Here is a 20767-nt window from a genome sequence, read left to right as displayed (position 1 = left end):
TGGGATCCACGACCATGCAGAATACAAGTTAGATGGGAGTGAGAACTGAGCTGGGGGTGGCAGCTTTGGAGGGTCAGAGAACTGCGCGGGGCACCCAGAGTTGTGCCAATCGACATGCATTTTGGATGTGGCCTACCACCCTGGCCTTGCCTTGTCTTGCGGCTTGTTTGGTTCTGCCGACTCTATCCCGTCAAGGAAGGATGAGACAGAATAGGGAGAGACCAAGACTGCAACTACCCGGGCATACCCCTGAGGCCACACAGGAGGTCGTGCAGACCTACATCATCATCACTTTGGGGGCAGAGGGGGGAAATGGAGCACGGAGTCATGGTTTCATGCTGTGGTGAAGATGGATACTTCCGTTCTGGGGAATGTTCAATTAAACAGAGCATAGATAAGGAAATGGCTTGGTCCATGAGTCCTGGTTCCTTGCCGGGGTGAAGATGGATGCTCCAGGACCAGGGAAGGATCCGTTCAGTCTTCGAGATTCATGAGTGGAGATGACAACCGGTAGCCATGCATACACATACACACACACACACACACACACACACACACACACACACACACGAATCGTTATTTACATATACATATGCATGAATATGATGAATACATATAGCATACATAATACATACCGATTAATGTGATCATACACATATTATATACAGTAAACACACACACACACACACACACACACACACACACACACACACACACACACACACACACACACACACACACACACATACACACACTGCACTTGACAGGTTTGTAGATCGAGCCATTAGTTGAAAGTGATGAGTATCAAAGTAATAAATTCACATTTGGACAAGTTTTGTACTGCACAGTGGAGGTATTCTGCGGAGTCAAGGGGTGACACTGGATGAGTAGCATTCTTGTTTGGAAATTGCAACGAGAGCAAACATTATAGACTTATTGAATCTTCCTATGGAGTTATCATTCATGAAACTTTAAATAGTTACTATGGTGCTTATTGACCAGGATGATGAACCTTAAGTGTGACCCACATGGGGATTGTGTGAAATTTGCCTGCGCACGGTAATAAGCCAAAGTGCTTTCTCTTTGAAAATAGTGATGCTCTGGATCATTCGAGTCTACAGACAAGTACAGAGAGATGAGACAACCAATTTAAAGCTCCACGACTCAGTGCTTGGTTCTGCTCGAAGAATTCCCCCCCGGCGGCAAGTTTATTTGGACCGGATTCCCCGAAGAGTCTTAGTCTGGACTCAGACAACAGTAGAGAACTCGTTTTCATATCTTCTTGATTTTATGCTGCTTCACAGTAAATGTGGAAAAAGGGAGCAGCACTATCCCCATCCAATCTTGAATATTGCACCATTGTTCATTATTGTAACTTTATCGTAAGTTTTATCGTAAGTAGATTGTTTAATTTTGTCATTCACACCTCTGTTGCTTTTCTTAGAAGTTATACCATGTTAAGATTATAGTAATATAAGAAACGGCTACTTCTCCATTTTTAGTTGCAGGAAATGAAGCACTGCAGTGATAGTTTCAACAAGATACCCGCAGACAAAAAGAGATAAAAACACAAGATAACTTTTCACAAAGTGATAACTTAGCAACAGCAGGGAAAAGCAAAGGAAAGATACCATAAATTAAGTATTCAATCCATATAACAATATTGGTTAGCTTTACAAAGAATGTAGCCTGGGCATGAGGAATGTACAAGATGTATTAAAAGAAACACATGAAACAAAATGATTCGTTCCTTCATTTTCAGCACATGGCTGTATTGCTGCACCCTGTAGGTTGGAGCAGGAATTCGTACTTTGTTCCTTGGGCTGGCAATAACTAGTCTATTCTTCACGGATGATATCATGGGATTATACTGTGTAACGTCCACTAACTAGTGGTAGCTGATGGACCGCCCAGCTTTAAAGTCCATCTGAAGAACAACACACTCAATGACACAATGCCCCTCCTGTAAAGCACCAATCCGATAGTTTACATTTGGCCAGATAATTGAACCCAGCCGAGATGGCTAAGAGGTAAGTGCGCTACTTCTGCACCATTCTGCCAGTCTGCTCCTGACTGGAACGCAAGGTTAAGGGTTGGGAATGCGAAAGGCCCCAAGCTTGGTCCATAAACAATGGCTTTTACATCTTAAACAGCCCTAACTTTTTCAGTGCTTCTCTATGATTTTCATCAGAAGTATTGTGAGGTCTCATTTGTACACGATTTGGAACTCTTTGCCCCTGTGATCCTTTGGTTGCACATACTCGGACATTACTAAACGGACTAGTTATTGTACGTTCTCGATTCTGACGAGATATGGGTGCCACGACAGACGAAGGCGTCTCTTGAAAAGAATGGAGATTACCGGAGGATGATGAGGAACAGTTGGGATTTTGAACCTGGGAACTGGAAAAATAATTACGAGGTGAAGTCGAAGAAGTTTGAAGATGATGACTGGAGATAGAAGAATGTGTTGTAGTCGAGGTTTGAAGATGAGGGCTGGAAATGGTTGTCGTTGAAGTGGAGGTTTGAAGATGGTGAGAAAAAGAAGAAGGTGATGAAATGGAAGTTTGAGCACGGGGAAGGGAAAAGGAAGAACATGATGAATCGGTAGACAAAAACAAAGCAGTATTGGGTGGAGGAGCTGGAACTTTTGACACGGCAACACTCAACTCTGTTGCAGAGGAAGAACTCCTGTTTCTTGGCATGTTCACATTAGTCTGCAGAAGTGGCATTTTTAAAGAAGCATGTTGGTATTTCCCATTGTGAGGCTGATCTCGTTGAGTATCAGGATGAGCTACTCCAAAATTTCTGGGAAGGGAAAAGCTCTGGGCAGGAGCAAGTTCCTGGAGCAAGTTCCTCTCACCCAACGATGCACGTGGAAGCCGGAAGTACTTGTCCTGAGGGCCATTTAAAGTTTGTGATTGTGGAATTTTTTCTTGGATGCCTGGTTGTGAAGTGTTTTGAGAGGGTGGCCATACGCTGGGCAATGGTGAGATAATAATGTCATTTTTTTTCTGAAGCCCAATTGATGGACGAGTAGAGATCAAAGGAAGATTCTGTGATACACTGTTGCTTTGCGTAGATGAGGGCATCTTCGAGCCAAGCTTTGAAGTAGGCTTTTGATGAATATGCACAGCATTTATGGGTCCCCTAGGAAGTTCTCTTGGGGTCGATTTTTGTTTGCTGGACAGATTATCAAGGGGTTTGGTATGATATGCAGTGGTAGGTATAGGTTCAACAACTGTGTGTGAACCGTCTTGCTTATGGAATCCATGTTGCAAGCTGTTAAGCTTTTGATCAATATTGGCCCGAAGTTCTCGCACTGGATAACTTGGAGGAATTTCGACCATGCTTTTAGGTCTTGAGGTAAAGCGGGGTTTGGGATATGTTGGAGGTCCCTGCCTAAGTCCCGTCAACGAAGGCTCTGATAATGGCAAATCAAGTCCTGTTGCAGGTTTCTTGAGCTTCAGTTTCCTTTCCAATTCTGGATTTATTTGAATTGTTTGACTTTTCCCTCCCACCTGCAACTCCTGAATACCTGTGAGCTGCGGCTTCTTTAGAGGTGAGCTCACATGATGCTCGGATTCAGTTGAATGGGTTTTTGTTGAATGCCCAGGTGGAAAAATACCTGGAAGAAAGAAAGAAAGAAAGAAGTTTTCAGGCATAAAGTTGGTTTTACTTTACAAGAGCTTTTTGTAATAATTCTTTTTGATAATGAACTAAAAATTATTATACAAGATGTATTTTTACAATCACTCTTGGCAACTATAAGGTGTTTAAACATAGCTTGTGATTCAATCTCGTCATCACTCACCGAATGTGGAAGTGTTTGAGTAATGGCTGAACAAACTACAACAATAATAGTCTGTAAAGTACTTGTGGGCTAATGAAATCGACCCATATTTTAAATGTTATCTTTCAGCATGGTATATTATATTGAGGTAGTATCCTCTCCATTGAGAAGGTATCCTGGCTTGTGACATAGTATCCTAGCTATCAAGGTCTTATCCTCTCTATGAAGGTCGTATCCCCTCTATCAAGGTTGTACCCTGGCTATTGAGGTTGTATCCTGGCTATTGAGGTCATATATTGGCTATCGAGGTCATATCCTAGCTATTGAGATTGTATCCCCCTCTATCAAGGTAGTGTCCTGGCTATTAATGTCGTATCCTGGCTATCGAGTTCATATCCTGGCTATTTAGGTCGTATCCTGGCTATTTAGGTAGTATCCTGGCTATTGAGTTCATATCCTGGCTATTTAGGTTGTATCCTGGCTATTTAGGTTGTATCCTGGCTATTTAGGTAGTATCCTGGCTATTGAGTTCGTATCCTGGCTATTGAGTTCATATCCTGGCTATTTAGGTTGTATCCTGGCTATCGAGTTCATATCCTGGCTACTTAGGTAGTATCCTGGCTATTTAGGAAGTATCCTGGCTATTGAGGTTGTACCCTGGCTATTGAGGTAGTATCCTGGCTATTGAGGTAGTATCCTGGCTACCAAGGTAGTATCCTGGTTATCGAGGTCATATCCTGGCCATCAAGGTAGTATCCTGGTTATCGAGGTCATATCCTGGCTATTGAGGTAGTATCCTGGCCATCAAGGTAGTATCCTGGTTATCGAGGTCATATCCTGGCTATCAAGGTAGTATCCTGGTTATCGAGGTCATATCCTGGCTATCAAGGTAGTATCCCAGCTATCAGGGTAGTATCCTGGTTATGGAGGTCGTATTCTGGCTATCAAGGTAGTATCCCAGCTATTGAAGTTGTATCCTAGCTTTTGAGGGAGTATCCTGGTTATTGAGGTACGATCCTCTCCATCTAGGTCGTATCATGGCTATTAAGGTAGTATCCTGGCTTTTGAGGTCGTATCCTGGCTTTTGAGGTCGTATCCTGGCTATTGAGGTCATATCCTGGTTATTGAGGTCGTATCCTGGCTAGTTAGGTAGTATCCTGGCTATTGAGGTAGCCAGGATACTACATTGATAGAGGGGGATACTATTGAGGTAGCATCCTGGCTATCAAGGTAGTATCCTGGCTAGCAAAGTAGTATCCTGGTCATCGAGGTCATATCCTGGCTATCAAGGTAGTATCCTGGTTATCGAGGTCATATCCAGGCTATCAAGGTAGTATCCCAGCTATCAGGGTAGTATCCTGGTTATGGAGGTCGTATCCTGGCTATCAAGGTAGTATCCCAGCTATTGAAGTTGTATCCTAGCTTTTGAGGGAGTATCCTGGTTATTGAGGTACGATCCTCTCCATCTAGGTCGTATCATGGCTATTAAGGTAGTATCCTGGCTTTTGAGGTCGTATCCTGGCTTTTGAGGTCGTATCCTGGCTATTGAGGTCATATCCTGGTTATTGAGGTCGTATCCTGGCTATTTAGGTAGTATCCTGGCTATTGAGGTAGCCAGGATACTACATTGATAGAGGGGGATACTATTGAGGTAGCATCCTGGCTATCAAGGTAGTATCCTGGCTAGCAAAGTAGTATCCTGGTCATCGAGGTCATATCCTGGCTATCAAGGTAGTATCCTGGTTATCGAGGTCATATCCAGGCTATCAAGGTAGTATCCCAGCTATCAGGGTAGTATCCTGGTTATGGAGGTCGTATCCTGGCTATCAAGGTAGTATCCCAGCTATTGAAGTCATATCCTAGCTTTTGAGGGAGTATCCTGGTTATTGAGGTACGATCCTCTCCATCTCGGTCGTATCATGGCTATCAAGGTAGTATCCTGGCCAGCAATGTCATATCCTGACTATTGAGGTAGTATCCTCTCCATCGAGGTTGTAGTCTGGCTATGAAGTTTGCTTATTTCATTTCAGTCAATTGTTTTCTGCGTAATACCACAGATTTCTTGCACTGTTCTCTGGGTGAACTTCACGTCGTCCTTATACTTTAAGTTTTCATTTCTTGATTGCCTTGCTTGGACAAAATAGCTAAAGCAGTGAATATTTTGGCTATGGTTGTTGGGAATTGTACTAGCACTGTTTAGGGCTGTTAGATTACAAAATGCTTGCATTACAAGGACTGATCAATAACAATGCTTCCATTACAAGGACCGACGAGACGCAACAAACAAAAGTTTTTTTTTTTTAAAACGTTACTTTTAATACTTCATGTCCCTTTTAAGATGTAGAGGAGAGAGAGAGCACTGCAGGGTGGGGCTTTTAAATTGTCTTAATGGCATTAAAAGTGTTGGGACAATAGTGAGAAGAGTTAAAGGGAATTAAAGAGCATTATGAAGAAGTTAAATATCATAATTGCAAAAGTAGTTTATATTTGAAAAACAGAATTGATTTAACACTCAGTATACATTAAATGAGCCTGCAATTTAAGGAGAAAGCCTCGTTACTGTGGTACATGGGAGTTGCCACACAATAAGTACCAAGTGATTGATGGTAAGGCTTTGGTTGATCTCAGAAAGATGACAGGCTGAGTCAACCCCACCTGGTGTTAATTCAGTAGCCAACGGGGCTCAAACTCAGGACCCTAGGATTCTAAGCCAGCCACCCTCGCCACTAAGTCAACACCAAACTAACTACACCAACTGATTATATATATATATATATATATATATATATATATATATATATATATATATATATATATATATATATATATATCTACACTAAATGATCGTTGCAATTCTTGATTGTCTGATAATAATGTTGGTACTGTATCTGTATTTCTTAATCATAAGAATAATTTTGTTGCGACATTTGCAAATACATTTTATGGTTGTTCGGTGGAATACAACTTGTTTTACTTGATGTGGAGGCTTTATCAGTCTGGTTTTGAAACTGTTTAATTACCTCCACCACCTCAGATGGACAGAGATTATGTTTTCACTCCTGTCTGTCTGCTTGTCTGTTTGTCTTTCTGAAAGCAGGATATCTCAAAAAGTTGCAGAAGGATTTGGACGAAATTCAGTTGATGGGTTGTGTGTGTAACAAGGACAAATTGATTCAATTTTGGTGAATATCCAGACATGGGAATTAAAAAAAAAATTAAATGTGAATGCCAGGCCGAAATCGGCAACTTTTTGGTAATCGGCATCGGCCAATTGGAGTCGGTGCGAGTGCCGACGACTGATGAAAACCTTGAGTAGCTTTCACCCTTATGGCAAATTTCAATAAATAAATTTTCAAAAACGACATTGCATTTTAGAAGTTTCAATGAGATATGCATAAATATTTTTTGTTTTTATAAACAGCTGTCAATTGTCATGCGACTCGTGAAAAAAAAAATTGGCTCTCTAATTTAGAAAACACGTTAATATGGCAAACAGCTCGGAAATCGGGTGTTATCAAATAAATTTTGCTTTGAAGCTCACAAAGAGAAACCACATAACCTTTGTCAATCACACCTGATGCATATAAAATAACCAATTACTTTAAAAACTGCGGCAAGTACAAAGGAAAACACAATCACTCGTACGTTGCTGAGGTTAAAGGTTAAAACCTTCTGTACGTCCTTCCTGCCCAAGTATGTCTTGATGAAACAGTACTGGCATACTTTAGGGTATATAAGAAAGTGTCTAAGTAGCAGAAAGTGCATTTAAGCATGTACGAAATGTTCACGTACAGTTGGTAATGTGTACCATGAAACAACAAGGTGACAGGCTAGAAAGAAATGCACCGACAGTGGAAGAAGACATGGATGCAACTACAGGATGAATAAATTGGATCCAGGGACAGTGACGGGTAAGAGTACATGAGGAATTTCTAAATCTTGTCCAAGCTACTTAATATGAGAAAAATAACTAGGTTAGCCAAAAGTGAATATGAGAAAGATATGGCCAAGAATATTGAACATAACAGCAAGACTTAAAAAAAATACATAAAGGGGGGGGGGGCGTACAGAAGAGGTTAAGATGAGTATGCGCACATTTCGAGGAATTGCACAGAGAGATTGGTTGAATACTTATTTTCTTTCAATATTTACAACAGAACAGTCAGGGGGAATACTAATAGCTGAAACAAGTTTGTGAACAGTTGAGATTATATAAGCAGCATTTAAATACAGGTTTATGTGACCTCTGTGGAGTGATCATCAAATCCATGGCTTGAGATTAGAAAGTTAGTAACTGACAAAGCTTGTTTTTCGATCCTTTGGCAAAAAATTGACCTTTGAACCAAACATTTGCCCTTGTTTTATTTCATACTTTTTAGTGTGGCACAGCGTTACACTGTGAAGCCATTTCCTGTTTTATTCACTTAATTGGAGACAAAGTACACAGATAAAACGGGGCACACAAAGTCGAGAAAAAAAAACATCATGCCGAGTGAAAATTTTGACCCATGCAACACCAAAAGGTAGATACTGGACCAGCATTTACCTACTTAATGAGACTTGGGGGACTGTATTAAGGCTTTGTTTTGTTTTTGTGTAAACTCATGTCTGCATTAATATGAATATAAAGGCTTGGCAGAGATGGTGGTGAACAGCTGTTTTGAAGACCTGGAGGGAAGAATGGGATTGAATAGAGTGAGGGAGTTTGTTCCAGAGGTGGGGAAAAAAGAGGAATGGAAGAGTGAAGGTGAGCAGGGATTCGTGATTTTGGTCGTTTTACCAGAAAGGGGGTTGTTGGTGGACTTTGTGTGCCCTGCAGAAATATGAGGGGGACAGATCACAGCCAGAGCTGGGGGGGGGGGGTCAGGCCAAAGAGGATACAGTAGAAGACAGAAAGACCACCGACCTGCCTGTGGTGAGAGAGTGAAAGACCTAAAGACTCAGCCTCATTGCGGGAGATAACAATGATGCTAAATGCCTTGGTTTCCATGGTGTGAAGCCGAGAAAGGTGACAGGCGGGAGCACGAGCCCAGAGGGGAGAGCAGGAACTCTAGCCTGGACAGGAAGAGGGATGAGAGAATTTCATTAAGAGCCACACGTTGACTGTGACAGGAGAGGAAGTCTGCGAGCCATGAGTGGAGATGGCCTTGGATACCATAGGAAGAGAGTTTGGCGAGCAGGGCAGGGTGCTAGACCGTATCGAAAGCACATGATATGTTTAGAGAGATGGATTTGATCTCATGTTTGGCATTGAGGATCTCCATCCATTGTTCAGAAAGAAGAAGAAGCAGCATGTCCAGTGACCTGGTCTGAATGCATATTGATGATCGGAAATCAAGCCATTGGAGAAGGGGAAGGATTTAATGTCAGAAGCGATGATGGATTCCATGACGTTGCTGATGATTGGGAGAAGGCTGATTGGTCTGTAGTTGCAGAGATCTGTTTTTGCACCTTTTTACGCAGAGCGGTAATGTTTGCTGATTTCCAAGCAGATGTCAGGTGACCTTGAGCAAATGAGAAGGTGAATGGAACAGAGCAAGAGCAGAGGAACAGGTTTTTAGGACACGTGGCTGATGCCTTCTGGGCCGGTTGCAGAATCTGAGTCGAGGTTTGAAAGCAAGCTCTCCACCTTGTCAGGAGAAAAAGACACAGAGTCCAGGGGCAGTTGGGTGTGACTGGGTAAGGTGGGTAGAGAAAGCGATGGATTTGGGACACAAGATTTAGAAGCAAACACAGTTTAGGCATTCAGCCTTTTCACTTGCAGTGTCATCAATGCAGCCATTTGAGGTAAGGGAGGGAAGGGAGGGAAGGGAGGGGATGGAGGGGGAACATACACCAGGAAAAGACTTAACTAGATGCCACCAGGATTTGGAAGAGGTAGACAGGTTTGAGAGTTCAGATTTGAGATTAGAAAGACATTGTTTCCTGGCTCTTCTCAGGGTAGACACACACTTGTTCCGAGCTTTGTGGAAGGAACTGAGATTGCTTTCAGTCGGATTTGTCTTCCATGATGCGAAGACAAGTTGTTTCAGGACAACTGCCTCACCACAAGCTTCAGTGTACTTTGGGCGGGAGGAAGGGTAGGACAACTGCAATCGAGATGGGATAAATCTGTGCATGAGGGAGAGCAAGTTTCTTTGAGAGAATTCCCAGGATGAGTTGATGTTGGAGAAAGTTGAAATGGGAGACCAGTCTGTAAGTTTGATGGATGCTTGAAGACTGCCAGTTGGCCTACATGATATTCCAGGCTCAACAGCACTGAGGTGGTTCTCTAGTAACAGCCAGAGAGATGTCCACTTTGACAAGCATGTGGTCAGATTAACCAATTGGAGCAGAGGAAGAGCAGTAGATATTTTCAAAGAAATTGGTCAAAATCAGATTCAGAAGAGATGGAGTACCGTTGGTTGAGATCTGGGTCGGGAAGTTGACAGATTGTGTCAGTCCCAATAAGTCGCAGAAGTCTTTTTCTGAAATACCCTGGCACGTGAGGGAGGTACCCACATCCAGCCAACTGGCATGATGACAATTGAAGTCACCACATATGAGGAAGAGAGAGTTGAGATGAGAGGATAGAAGTTGGTCCATGTTTTCAGCGAGTAAGATGTAAGTGGAATCATCACTGTTTTGTGGACAGCACAACACAAAGATAAACAAGATGAGGGATCGGAGGGGAAGCCGTAGCCAGAGGGTACTCCTGGGGTTGTAGTGGAGTGAGGGCAGTGATTGGAGAGTGAGGAATAGAGCTCTTGATGAAGAGAGCAAGTCCTCTACCAGGATGAGGTTCAGGTCTGTAATACTGGAGGAGGGAGTAAGCAATACAAGGAGAGATTAACGACTCAGAGATGTCTTGAAGGAGGTAAGTTTCTGTCAAGCAGATGATGATCAGAATGAAGGGCTCGGATGTTTAGGAAAAGGGAGGGGAGGAGGCTTTGGGTGCAGGGAGGTGAGGGGAGGGGAAGGATAGGATGAGGGAGATAGGGAGAGTTGTTGACAGTGTGTGGGGGATTACAGAACAGCTTAGGGAGAGGGCTGGATGAGGAGGGGAAAGGCTCGGTGATGATGGAATGAGACACAGTGGGAAGTAATAAGAAAGAGGACAGAGGGAAGATGAAGATTGGAAGAAGTGGAGGAATGAGTTGGAAGAAAGAGGGCAGGTGAAGGAGGAAGCTTTGTGGATGTGAGGGGGGCAACTTGGAGAAGGGGGAGTGAGGAGGTAGATTGGAGGGAGAAGGGTGAGAAGAGCGAGTTGAGGGAGAAGGGTGAGGGGGAGTTTTTGAGAAAGGTGAGATCGAAGGTTGGAGGGGAAGAGAGTGACGGTTGCTTTGAGAGAGAGGGGTGAGAGGGAGGGGAGACAATGAGAGCAGGCACGGCCAATGGGTAGGAAGGTGAGAGGAGAGGTGGTGAGAGAGAAGGAATGAGACTTGGTCGTGGTATGATGAAGAGGGGAGCGGGCGGGGGGAGGTGCAAGATTTGATGGGTTGGGAAGAGGGGGAGGTGTGATGAGAGGAAAGAAAGAGCATTTTTGAGATGTTAAGTGGTGTACTGATTGAGAGAGTGAGACATCTGTTCAGTTAGAATGGAGCCCACAGATGTTGGAACACCACACACACTTTGGGACATCAGAGGAAGAGCCGACACTAAAGCAGAAGACAACAAAGAGGCACTAAGAGTGGAGGTAGGATGAGGAGCAACATGGGAGGTGTAAGGAGGAGGTATAACAGGTGAGGGGTTAGGAGGAGGTAGATTTAAGTGGGTGCGGTGAATTGACACTGAAGTTGTGAAAAAAGGGACGATTGAAGGAACAAGAACATACATTGCAAATTGGGATTAAATTTTTTAAAGTCAGAGATGCCATTAAAGACATTACATGGGGGACGCAATAAAGGAGAATTAAGGGAATGGAGAAAAGAATCGTTGTAACAGTTGGACTTTTTAGATACGGGATGATGGAAAGGTCGAATTGAAAACAGCCTTTCGAAGAAGAAAAAGAGTGGCGAGTTATGTATGATACAATTCCCAGAACCACACTTGTGAAAGAAGAAGTTGAAACAATTTAAGTGTTTTTTTTTTAAAAATTAAGATTAAGTAAAATAGGGAAAGGAAAGGTTGAAGAAAAAAACCATGAAGGTGTATGGTGAATTTGGATCGGCTAAAGTAGGGGGAAGAGGAAGAGAGGATGGAGAAATGATGTTGTTATAGTGGGGCAACTTAGCATAACAATTGTACATTTTGTGAGGAAAGCACCAAATTTGGCACACTAGTAGCCTAACATATTATGAACAGATTTGGATATTGGGCCATCTCAAATTCAGCCGCTGATGGCTGTGGCAGCCATTTTCCACTGCCATCAAAAATTTTGAGATGGCCCAATATCCAAATCTGTTCATAATATGTTAGGCTACTAGTGTGCCAAATTTGGTGCTTTCCTCACAAAATGCACAATTGTTATGCTATATTTAGCTAAGTTGCCCCACTATTATGGGAGATGGAAGGTGAGAAAGGAAAGGATATAAAAAATTTTTTGTTTTTGTTCTTCAAGTTAGCATTAGAATCAGGGGCAACAATGTTGAAAAGTCCCTCTCCTACCTGATGACGATTTAGCCTTAGGCATGCACGGATTGCACTTTTTACCTTTATAGTAAAATAAATAAATAAACAAATAAATCCTCATCGTCTGCAAAAACATTCAAACCCCACTAATTAACAAATAAAATAGCACCAGCATATCTCTTTGTATGAAACCCCAAAAAACGGTTTGATTGGCCGTTCCGGCATGGAATTGACTTCCTTTGTTATACACTCTCCAAAACAATCACACATCCATGATTATTCGGTGAGGCCTGCGAGAATGCAGTGCTGCGGTATATACAAGTGAAGAGTAAACAAGTGCACATACCATTTGTGTCTTTGGTGTTTTTTGCTTCTACATCGAGAAACATTTCCTCGATACTGTTGTCGAGAAATTGCAGTGCATCCAGCACATCCTTGCCAACAGCATCTTTAACTTCACTCATGGTCCGAGATCAGAAGTCTGGGTTACTCTCACTCTTCTCGTGAAGCTGTGGTCAAAGAACAAATAAATAAATACATTTCAAAAATGATGAGTGCAGGTGCTGTATATAATGGTACATTGCATGCAGTCCTCAAATTAGTAGTCTCAAAAGCTCATATAACACTGTATGGCATGGGGAAAAGGAGGGAAGGGGGTGTCAGGAGAATGGTCTCAAAGGAGGGAGGTGGAAGGGAGTGGGGGCAGCAAATGCTCATTCTAGAGGAAGGAGTTTCTCAAAGACAGAACACATGGTAAAACAAGGATTTGCGAATGGACGAGCTTGAGTTGAAAATGTAATACGTGAAAGGACAACGACAGGAAACATAGCCTCAACAATTAGAGAAAAGACAAAGGAAAAGTACAAAACAAAATGCCAACAAGAAAAAAAACATGTGAAAGATTTGAAGAATGACAGCAGTACATGAAATTGCTATAAAAAAAATAACAAGACAGACCAGACATACATACAAACATACATACATTAAGAAGATGGCCACCAAATTGACATCGAGAATGAGGAATATTCAATGCACAAAACCAAGGACATGACAAAAAAAAAATTCCAATAAAAAGGCATAACTGAGTCAAACAAGTGCAGTTCAGCAAAGTGAAAATTAATGAAACCAGCAGTCCCCTTCTTTCAGGATGTAAGACACTATAATGTCAGAAGAAGTTTACACGCAAAAAGGTGTGTCGAGGAATTTAATGGCATAACTTCCATACCCCAGTCTCAGAAAAGTCATGGTAACCCATTTACAACCCATGAAGAATGATCGATGATAATAATACAAGGTTCACGATGACCTGGCAATATTCCATCTGGGATGAACAATGAAAACAAGGGTAGTGTGACCAGACACAGGAGGCACTGAGCAATCGAAAGAAAAGATGTCTCAAGTCATTTCGGCTCTTGAATTGAAGGCTCATTGAAGAGCGATTGGGAGTATTTTTTATTGACTTTTCCTATTTAAAAATGTTAAATTTTACAGGTTAATTGGACATACCAGGCTGGAGGATACTTACTGAGCAGATGCAACGAATTTACATTCCATTGGGCCTGGAGAGGAAGGGGATGAGAAAACCATTACACAATCCATGTAAGAGAGCTTCCAAAGAATGATCCACAAGGTCATGTCACCTGAGAATTAGGTCACCTGATGGCCAGTGGACTGACGGGATGCTGCAGAGTTTGCTTTTGAGATTTCTTGTCTGGGAGTGATGATTTAGTCTAAAACAAACTTTCAGACTGGTGCTTCACATGCAGTAGGTTGCATCAATGGGTGATTCCTTGGATGGATGTTATGCTGAAGACCCATCTGCTCGCATTAACTGGTGGATGTTAAAGATCCCACGGTGTTTTTCACAAACACTAGGAAATTTTCACTGGCACCCTGGCCAAATTCCATGTTCCTGCTCTAATGCACAATGCATGCATGCATCACCAGCATAACCATACCTCAGTGATGATGCAACCTCTTCTTCTTCTTCTTCTTCTTCTTCTTTCGGCTGCTCCCGTTAGGGGTCGCCACAGCGGATCATCCGTATGATCCGCATAGTGATTTGGCACACGTTTTACGCCGGATGCCCTTCCTGACGCAACCCTGGTCGCCTCTTACAACACAGGGATATGGTACACCTATTTTAACCGGGGTATACACCGGCCCAGTACACTGGTACTCATTTCGCCGACCTCGGAAGGATGACAAGCTGAGTCAACCCCCTGGTGTATTAATTTTCTGGACCGGTTGCAGTTCCTGCAACATGAACCTTGCTGTCTCTCGGCTTCTAGATTATTCCATTCCAAAGAGCTCGAGCCCAGAAGAGGAAATGAAAGCAGAAACTGCTAAATCACCCCTGGTTTTCCCCCATCAGCTAGCAGTGAGTGTAACGAGTCCACACTGATTTTAACAGAGACATTCTGGATTTATTAATCCAGAATGTCTGGTAAAACCAGTTTATCTCACGTTTTCTTTAACTCGTTCAGTCGCAATTTCCTTTTACACCTCATCAACAGAAACGAGTTAAAAACAACTTTTGTTAAATGTGTACCCAAAGTTCGGAGATGTTGCCCATCGCATGTTCTTTGGACTGGGTCGCAGCGAGCTTGTCCTTTGAACATTTGTGTCAACAACAAGATAATAATGAAAACACTAATAGTTTGTGTTGTGTCAGAAGAATAGGTATAGTATACACTATTCACTCATACAATTCGTTGTAAGATCGGTTTGTAAAGGGATAAATGATCAACAAAAGAGTCTGACTTGCCCTCCAGGGCATCACAAGCTTCGACCCTTTTGGACTCCGTCTGTAGTGTTTGTTTCTAATCTCTAACCTCAAGTTGCCAACTTCCCAGTTTACAGCATTTTAAAAAAATAACAAAGGTATTTACTTTCTTCCTTGTTACATATTTTGTGGGTCATCCATACCATTTCCCAAAAACGACACGAGGGGCCATTACCATAATATGTATTTAACGAGTCATCGAAGTCAGTGATTTCGTGAGTCCGTGAGTCGGTGAAGCCGTGAAGCCGTCTGTCAGTCCCTGAAGACTATATGCCTATTAATCACATCCTGCTTGAATGTTAATTCCCCATGACCTTTAAGACCCTGAAGACACAAAAGACCCCGAAGACCAAAAAGACCCCAAGGACCGAAAAGACCCCGAAGACCCAAAACACCCCAAGGACCCAAAAGTCACCGAAGACCCAAAATGCCCCAAAGACCCCCAAATCGCTTACTGAAGACCTAAAAGTCCCCGAGGACCCAAAAGACCCCAAATATCCAAAAGACCCCAAAGACCCTTTACACCCATTAGAACCCTTAGACCCCTTCAGCCCATAAGACCCTTTAGACCCAAAAGACCCTGAAGACCCAAATGTCACCAAAGACCAAAAAGACTGAAAAGACCCAAAAGTCCCTGAAGACCCAAGAGATCATGAAGGCCCTTTAGACCCATAAGACCCATAAGTTGCTTTAGACCCAGAAGATGCTTTATACCCCAAAGACAACTTACACCCTTCAGACAGATAAGAGAACTTAAGACCCTTGACCATTTAGACCACTTGGACCTTCTTATATCACCAATAAATTTCAAATAAATATAATAACACAATATGACAAATACATTTGTAGAAAAGAAATGTTTGTGTTATGATTGGTGTAAATCATCCCAACACAACAAATCTGTGACATCAATTTTTGCAATGACGTATGAAGAGGTGAGCATAGTGAGGGGAGGAGAAGGTAGCGCGAGAGGAGAAGGCAGCGTAAGGGGAATGGAAGGCAGCGTAAGGGGAATGGAAGGCAGCATAAGGGGAATGGAAGGCAGTGTAAGGGCAAGGTAAGGAAGTGTGAGGGAAGGGGAGGAGGAGGGGAGGGGAAGGCAGCGTGATGGGAGGGGGGGCAGCGTGAGGGGAGGTGATGGTAGCGTGAGGGGAGGATAAGGCGGTGTAAGGGGAATGGAAGGCAGCACAGCCATAAGGGCAAGGGAAGGAAGTGTGAGGGGAGGGGGGGTAGGCAGCAGGAGGGGAGGGGGAAGGCAGCGCCAGGGAAATGGAAGGCAGCAGAGCCGTAAGGGCAAAGGAAGGAAGCATGAGGGTAGGGGGAGGGAAGGCAGCGTAAGGGGAATGAAGGCAGTGTAAGGGCAAGAGAAGGAATCATGAGGGTAGGGTTGGCAGCATACCAAGGCATTACCGGGGCGATAAAACATGTCCAAACAGAAACGTTCAATTTCTAGGTCACCTGGAACGTAGTTCCCGGGAGCTTATAGGATGGCGCATCGTCCGTCCACAAATACTTTCAACTTCTCTGAAACTACACATCATATTTCAATGAAACTTTATCATAATGTTCATCACCGTGTATGTTCAAAAGTTTGTTCATGGCATTAAGAAAAAAAATAAAAAAGGGCCCTAAAGGCCCGGTCACACCTTGACGTTTTAGCCAGCGATGGCAACGTATTAAAATGTATCTAAAACGCTGGCTTACGTTGAACTTTTGATGTTTTTTTTTAAAGATTCGGACGTATTCATAGCGACTTGTTCTTATGTATAACGCATTGGTAACTACACAGAACGTTTCGTTGTGTTATAGATAACTTATACCAACGAATGCTGAACCTGTTGTCGGCCTACACAACCGATACCCAACGATAGTCTAACTTAGGCATAGCGCGTTGCACGCATCGCCGACGATGTCGTGACGTAGCCTATTAAAAGGCTGACGCACAACGATTCGAATCATAACTGCCGTAGAAATGGAAGTGTCAACATCGCGGTCACACCATGGAGATCTTGCCAGCGTATGCCGACCTAAGAAAAATGAGTCTAAAACGTTGGGGCACGTCAAATACGGTATGAGTAAGTTTGGTATACGTGACTACAACGCTAAAGTACGCTATCATACGTCGTAGTAAGTAGAGTACGTCAAGAAATTTTAAACATGTTCAAAATTTTACGACGTACTCGGCGTATGACACACGTTCCGCATGCGACGGGGATAAGTTTTACACACGATATGTGGACGCTTACACACGTCCACAAAGGATAAGCTACTCATAAGTCGAAACACGTCGCGGTAATGTCTTTTTTACGCGAAACTTATTTCTAACTTATGTTTGACGTGCTTTGAACCAATTCTTTACGTAGTCCCAACACACATCGACATATGTAGACATATTCCAATGACGTCTTCCGGTCGACAAAAAAAAAAAAATTAACGAGTTTCTAGGTTACAACTGCCATATAAAGACGTGTTCCCAGCGGTTTTGGGAATTGGTATATAAAAATGCTGCTCATAAAAGGGGAACCCAACAGTGTTTTCGAGTCCTTTTTGAGTCGATGTCCATGTCAGCAGTAACAGTATCAGTATCAGTATCAATATCAGTATCAGTATCAGTAACAGTATCAGTATTAGTATTAGTATTAGTATTAGTAGTAGTTTGTTCATGTTAGCAGTAGTCGGTGTGTGTGAGAGGGAGGGTGTGGGTTATGATGGATCGTCCTTGCGTCCGCGTGTCGACGGGTAGGAGACATCTTTTCACCATTGTTCGAAGTTCTTCGCGGCTAATTTTTTATGGGGCTTTTTCAACAATGAGCTATAGCTTGTTTTTACGATTTAGATATATTCATAACGGGTTGGACAAATGCACAATGAACTAATAATGTGCATAGAGCGCTTTGATTACTTATAGATACGATATACCAACGAATAATTATCGTGAAGCCGGCGTTCACAAACTATGCCCAACGATAGCCTAACTTATCCATATCGTGCGGCAGTTTATCTTTGCCGGTGACGTAGGGTTTGCTATTCATAGGCTGCCACTCAACGATTTAAATGGCTGCATCTCCACTATTGAAAGTAGACGCTTGCGCTCAACAATTGGATTTTTTACACTCAACGACTTTTAAACGGTACCACTCAGCTATTTTCATTGTTTACAATGAACGATTTAAATTGCTGTCACTCGCCTTTGTTTTTTGACGCTGGGGTTTGGAAATTTGAAGCGTTTCTTCTGAACGTGTTAAAACGCTCAAACTCGACTATTTTAAATAGACGCTGCCGATGGACAATTGGAATCATAGCCAAGCTAGACATCGAAGTGTGAACATCCTCGTCATGCTGAAGAAAAGTTTGAAGAATGCTGCAAATAAGTGTCCTGGCCGTGGCCGTGGACGCTGACGCAAGGACGATCCATTATACCGACGTCTTTCAGCCTATGAGTAACTTAAAAGTAACGTCTGTCGATGTGTGGCAACGATCGCGTAACGTGCCAACAACACGTTAATCATAAGTTAGAAATAAGTTTCGGGGACGCTAAACATTACCTCGGCGTGTCTCAACTTATGATTAACTTACAAGTAGCATGTGTTGACGTCTGTCAACGATCGCAGACCGTGCATACAACTTGTGGCCAGCGTAGCGGAACGTGTGAGTCATACGCCGGCATACGTCGTGAAATTTCAAGCATGAAAAAATTTGAGGACAACCGAAAAGTACAACGTTTAAAGCCAACGTACAACGACGTATGGCAGTGTTTTTCAGCGTGCTCTCAATGTTATCAAAACTTACCCATAACGTATTCAACGTGTGCCAGTGTTTTAGAAAAAAAATTCAAAAATCGGCATACATTGGCTAAAACGTCAAGGTGTGACCGGGCCTTAAGGGGATCTACAGGGGCTGCCCACAAAACAGGTATTTGCTTTCTTCTCAGAAACTACACATACAATTCTGATGCAACTTGACCACAACCTTCATCACCCATGATGTACCAAAGCTTGTTCACACCATTCAAAAAAATCGGAGTTTAATGGAGTCCACAGATGGGTTGCCCCCCCCCCCAAAAGAGGTATTTGCTTTCTTCTTAGAAACTACACAAACAATTCCGATGAAACTTGACCACAACCTTCATCACCTGTGATGTATCAAAGTTCGTTCATGACATGAGAAAAATTTGGGTCTAAGGGGGTGGGTGTAAATGGTGGTTTGCCCCACAAAAAAAAAAAATTCCTTTCTTCTCTGAAACTACACTCTCAATTTTGATGAAACTTGACCACAACCTTCATCACTGGTGATGTACCAAAGTTTGTTTACAGCATAAAAAACCCAAAGGTATTTACTTCCTTGTTACATATTTTGTGGGTCATCCATGCCAACCAGTGGTTCCTTGGTTATCTTTTCCAACTGCGAACAGGTGAGCAACCGATTGCCCCTATGTTTAACCACAGTGTTCAATGTAAAACCGGGTGGGAGCATTTAAAAACGAAAACCCATACTATGTACCTGGCAAAGGCCTGCCTACATGTGTGCCCCAACCCATACACGTTCCTCTAACCTGCTCACACACAGGCACGCACAAATCCCACCACGTCCGACCTCCGTGTGTGTTGTCTCCATAACTCTTCGTTTTCAACCACTGCCGACTATTACTATATTGCAGAAACTATTAGTATATATATATATATATATATATATATATATATATATATATATATATATATATATATATATATATATATATATATATATATATATATATATATATATACTATATATATTAGTATATAAGATCCGCAAGAACTATATAATCAATCAGTCGGGTTGTTTGGAGGCAACTTCTCAAATTTTAATGAATGGGGTCAGGTTAACATATTTTGTCCCAAAGCCGTCACGGTTGTCAATCTAAAGTGAATTTCAGAATCTTTCTTTGGATCCTACTATGGTATATAAAATAAAGCAATTCTCTGTGTGTATGCAAGTATGTCTGATAATTAGAAAATCCAAAATGGCTGGGCCAATCTCCACCAAATTTTGCACATGTGTTGGGGGTACCTGGGAGCCAGATCGTGGCCACAAAATAATCCCTCCCCACTCCGAGGGTGGGTACATGACTTACAATTTTCATCTGTACACGTACGGCACGGTGCAAGTGGTTAACCGATTCCCTACTGGAGAGATTCCTATGACAAAAAAAACATTTGCCTCACCTCCAACCCGATCACCCCCTGCTCCCCCTGGCTGCTCCCAGAGCAAGGTAGCGGGTGTTTCTACTCAATGAAAATTGAGTAGTGCAGCATATTTACACAATCTTGAGAATAGTAGCAGTGGTGGTGCCCAACTCAACAGTATGCTAAAATAAAATCAAGTCCTCATGAGGACTTCCGGTTCCGGTTTTGAGCGGCAAGAGGTCTCCTTCGGGGCTCCCTGCTGACATTCTCAAAGTTAAGTTCCGGTTGTTATTTGTCCCGTTTTAACTGTTTAATTTTCTCACCTACATGTTAATGTGTGTTCCTAGTTCGGTTTTGTTTCAAAAATCGTGCTATTTTGTGAGTATTTATGTCGACGTTCTTACTTGGTGTTTGAGGCCTAGTCCTAGGTTTGAGGCCTACCGTTTCCACTCGGTGTTCGATCGTTTTTTTTTC

General features: G+C 42.6%; 1 protein-coding gene across 3 annotated transcripts in view; it reads right to left on the bottom strand.

Moving 5' to 3' along the window:
* Positions 1 to 368: 368 nt before the first annotated feature.
* Positions 369 to 20767, bottom strand: part of C9H1orf116 (chromosome 9 C1orf116 homolog) — a 38673-nt gene continuing 18274 nt past the window's right edge. For all 3 annotated transcript variants that reach the window (XM_085895047.1, XM_085895048.1, XM_085895046.1), the window contains 2 exons: positions 12690 to 12852; positions 369 to 3628 (listed from right to left, as the gene is read on the bottom strand). In XM_085895047.1, the coding sequence (XP_085751173.1) occupies positions 2139 to 3628; positions 12690 to 12807 (1608 nt within the window). In that variant the 5' untranslated portion in view covers positions 12808 to 12852 and the 3' untranslated portion in view covers positions 369 to 2138. The remainder of the gene's footprint in view (positions 3629 to 12689; positions 12853 to 20767) is intronic.

This window comes from Eptatretus burgeri, chromosome 9 (assembly GCF_056783735.1).
Source record: "Eptatretus burgeri isolate ZD-2024b chromosome 9, Ebu_testis_v1, whole genome shotgun sequence".
Taxonomy (NCBI): domain Eukaryota; kingdom Metazoa; phylum Chordata; class Myxini; order Myxiniformes; family Myxinidae; genus Eptatretus; species Eptatretus burgeri.
The sequence above is the reverse complement of the archived record's forward strand: the minus strand, read 5'-3'. Positions and strand labels throughout refer to the sequence as shown.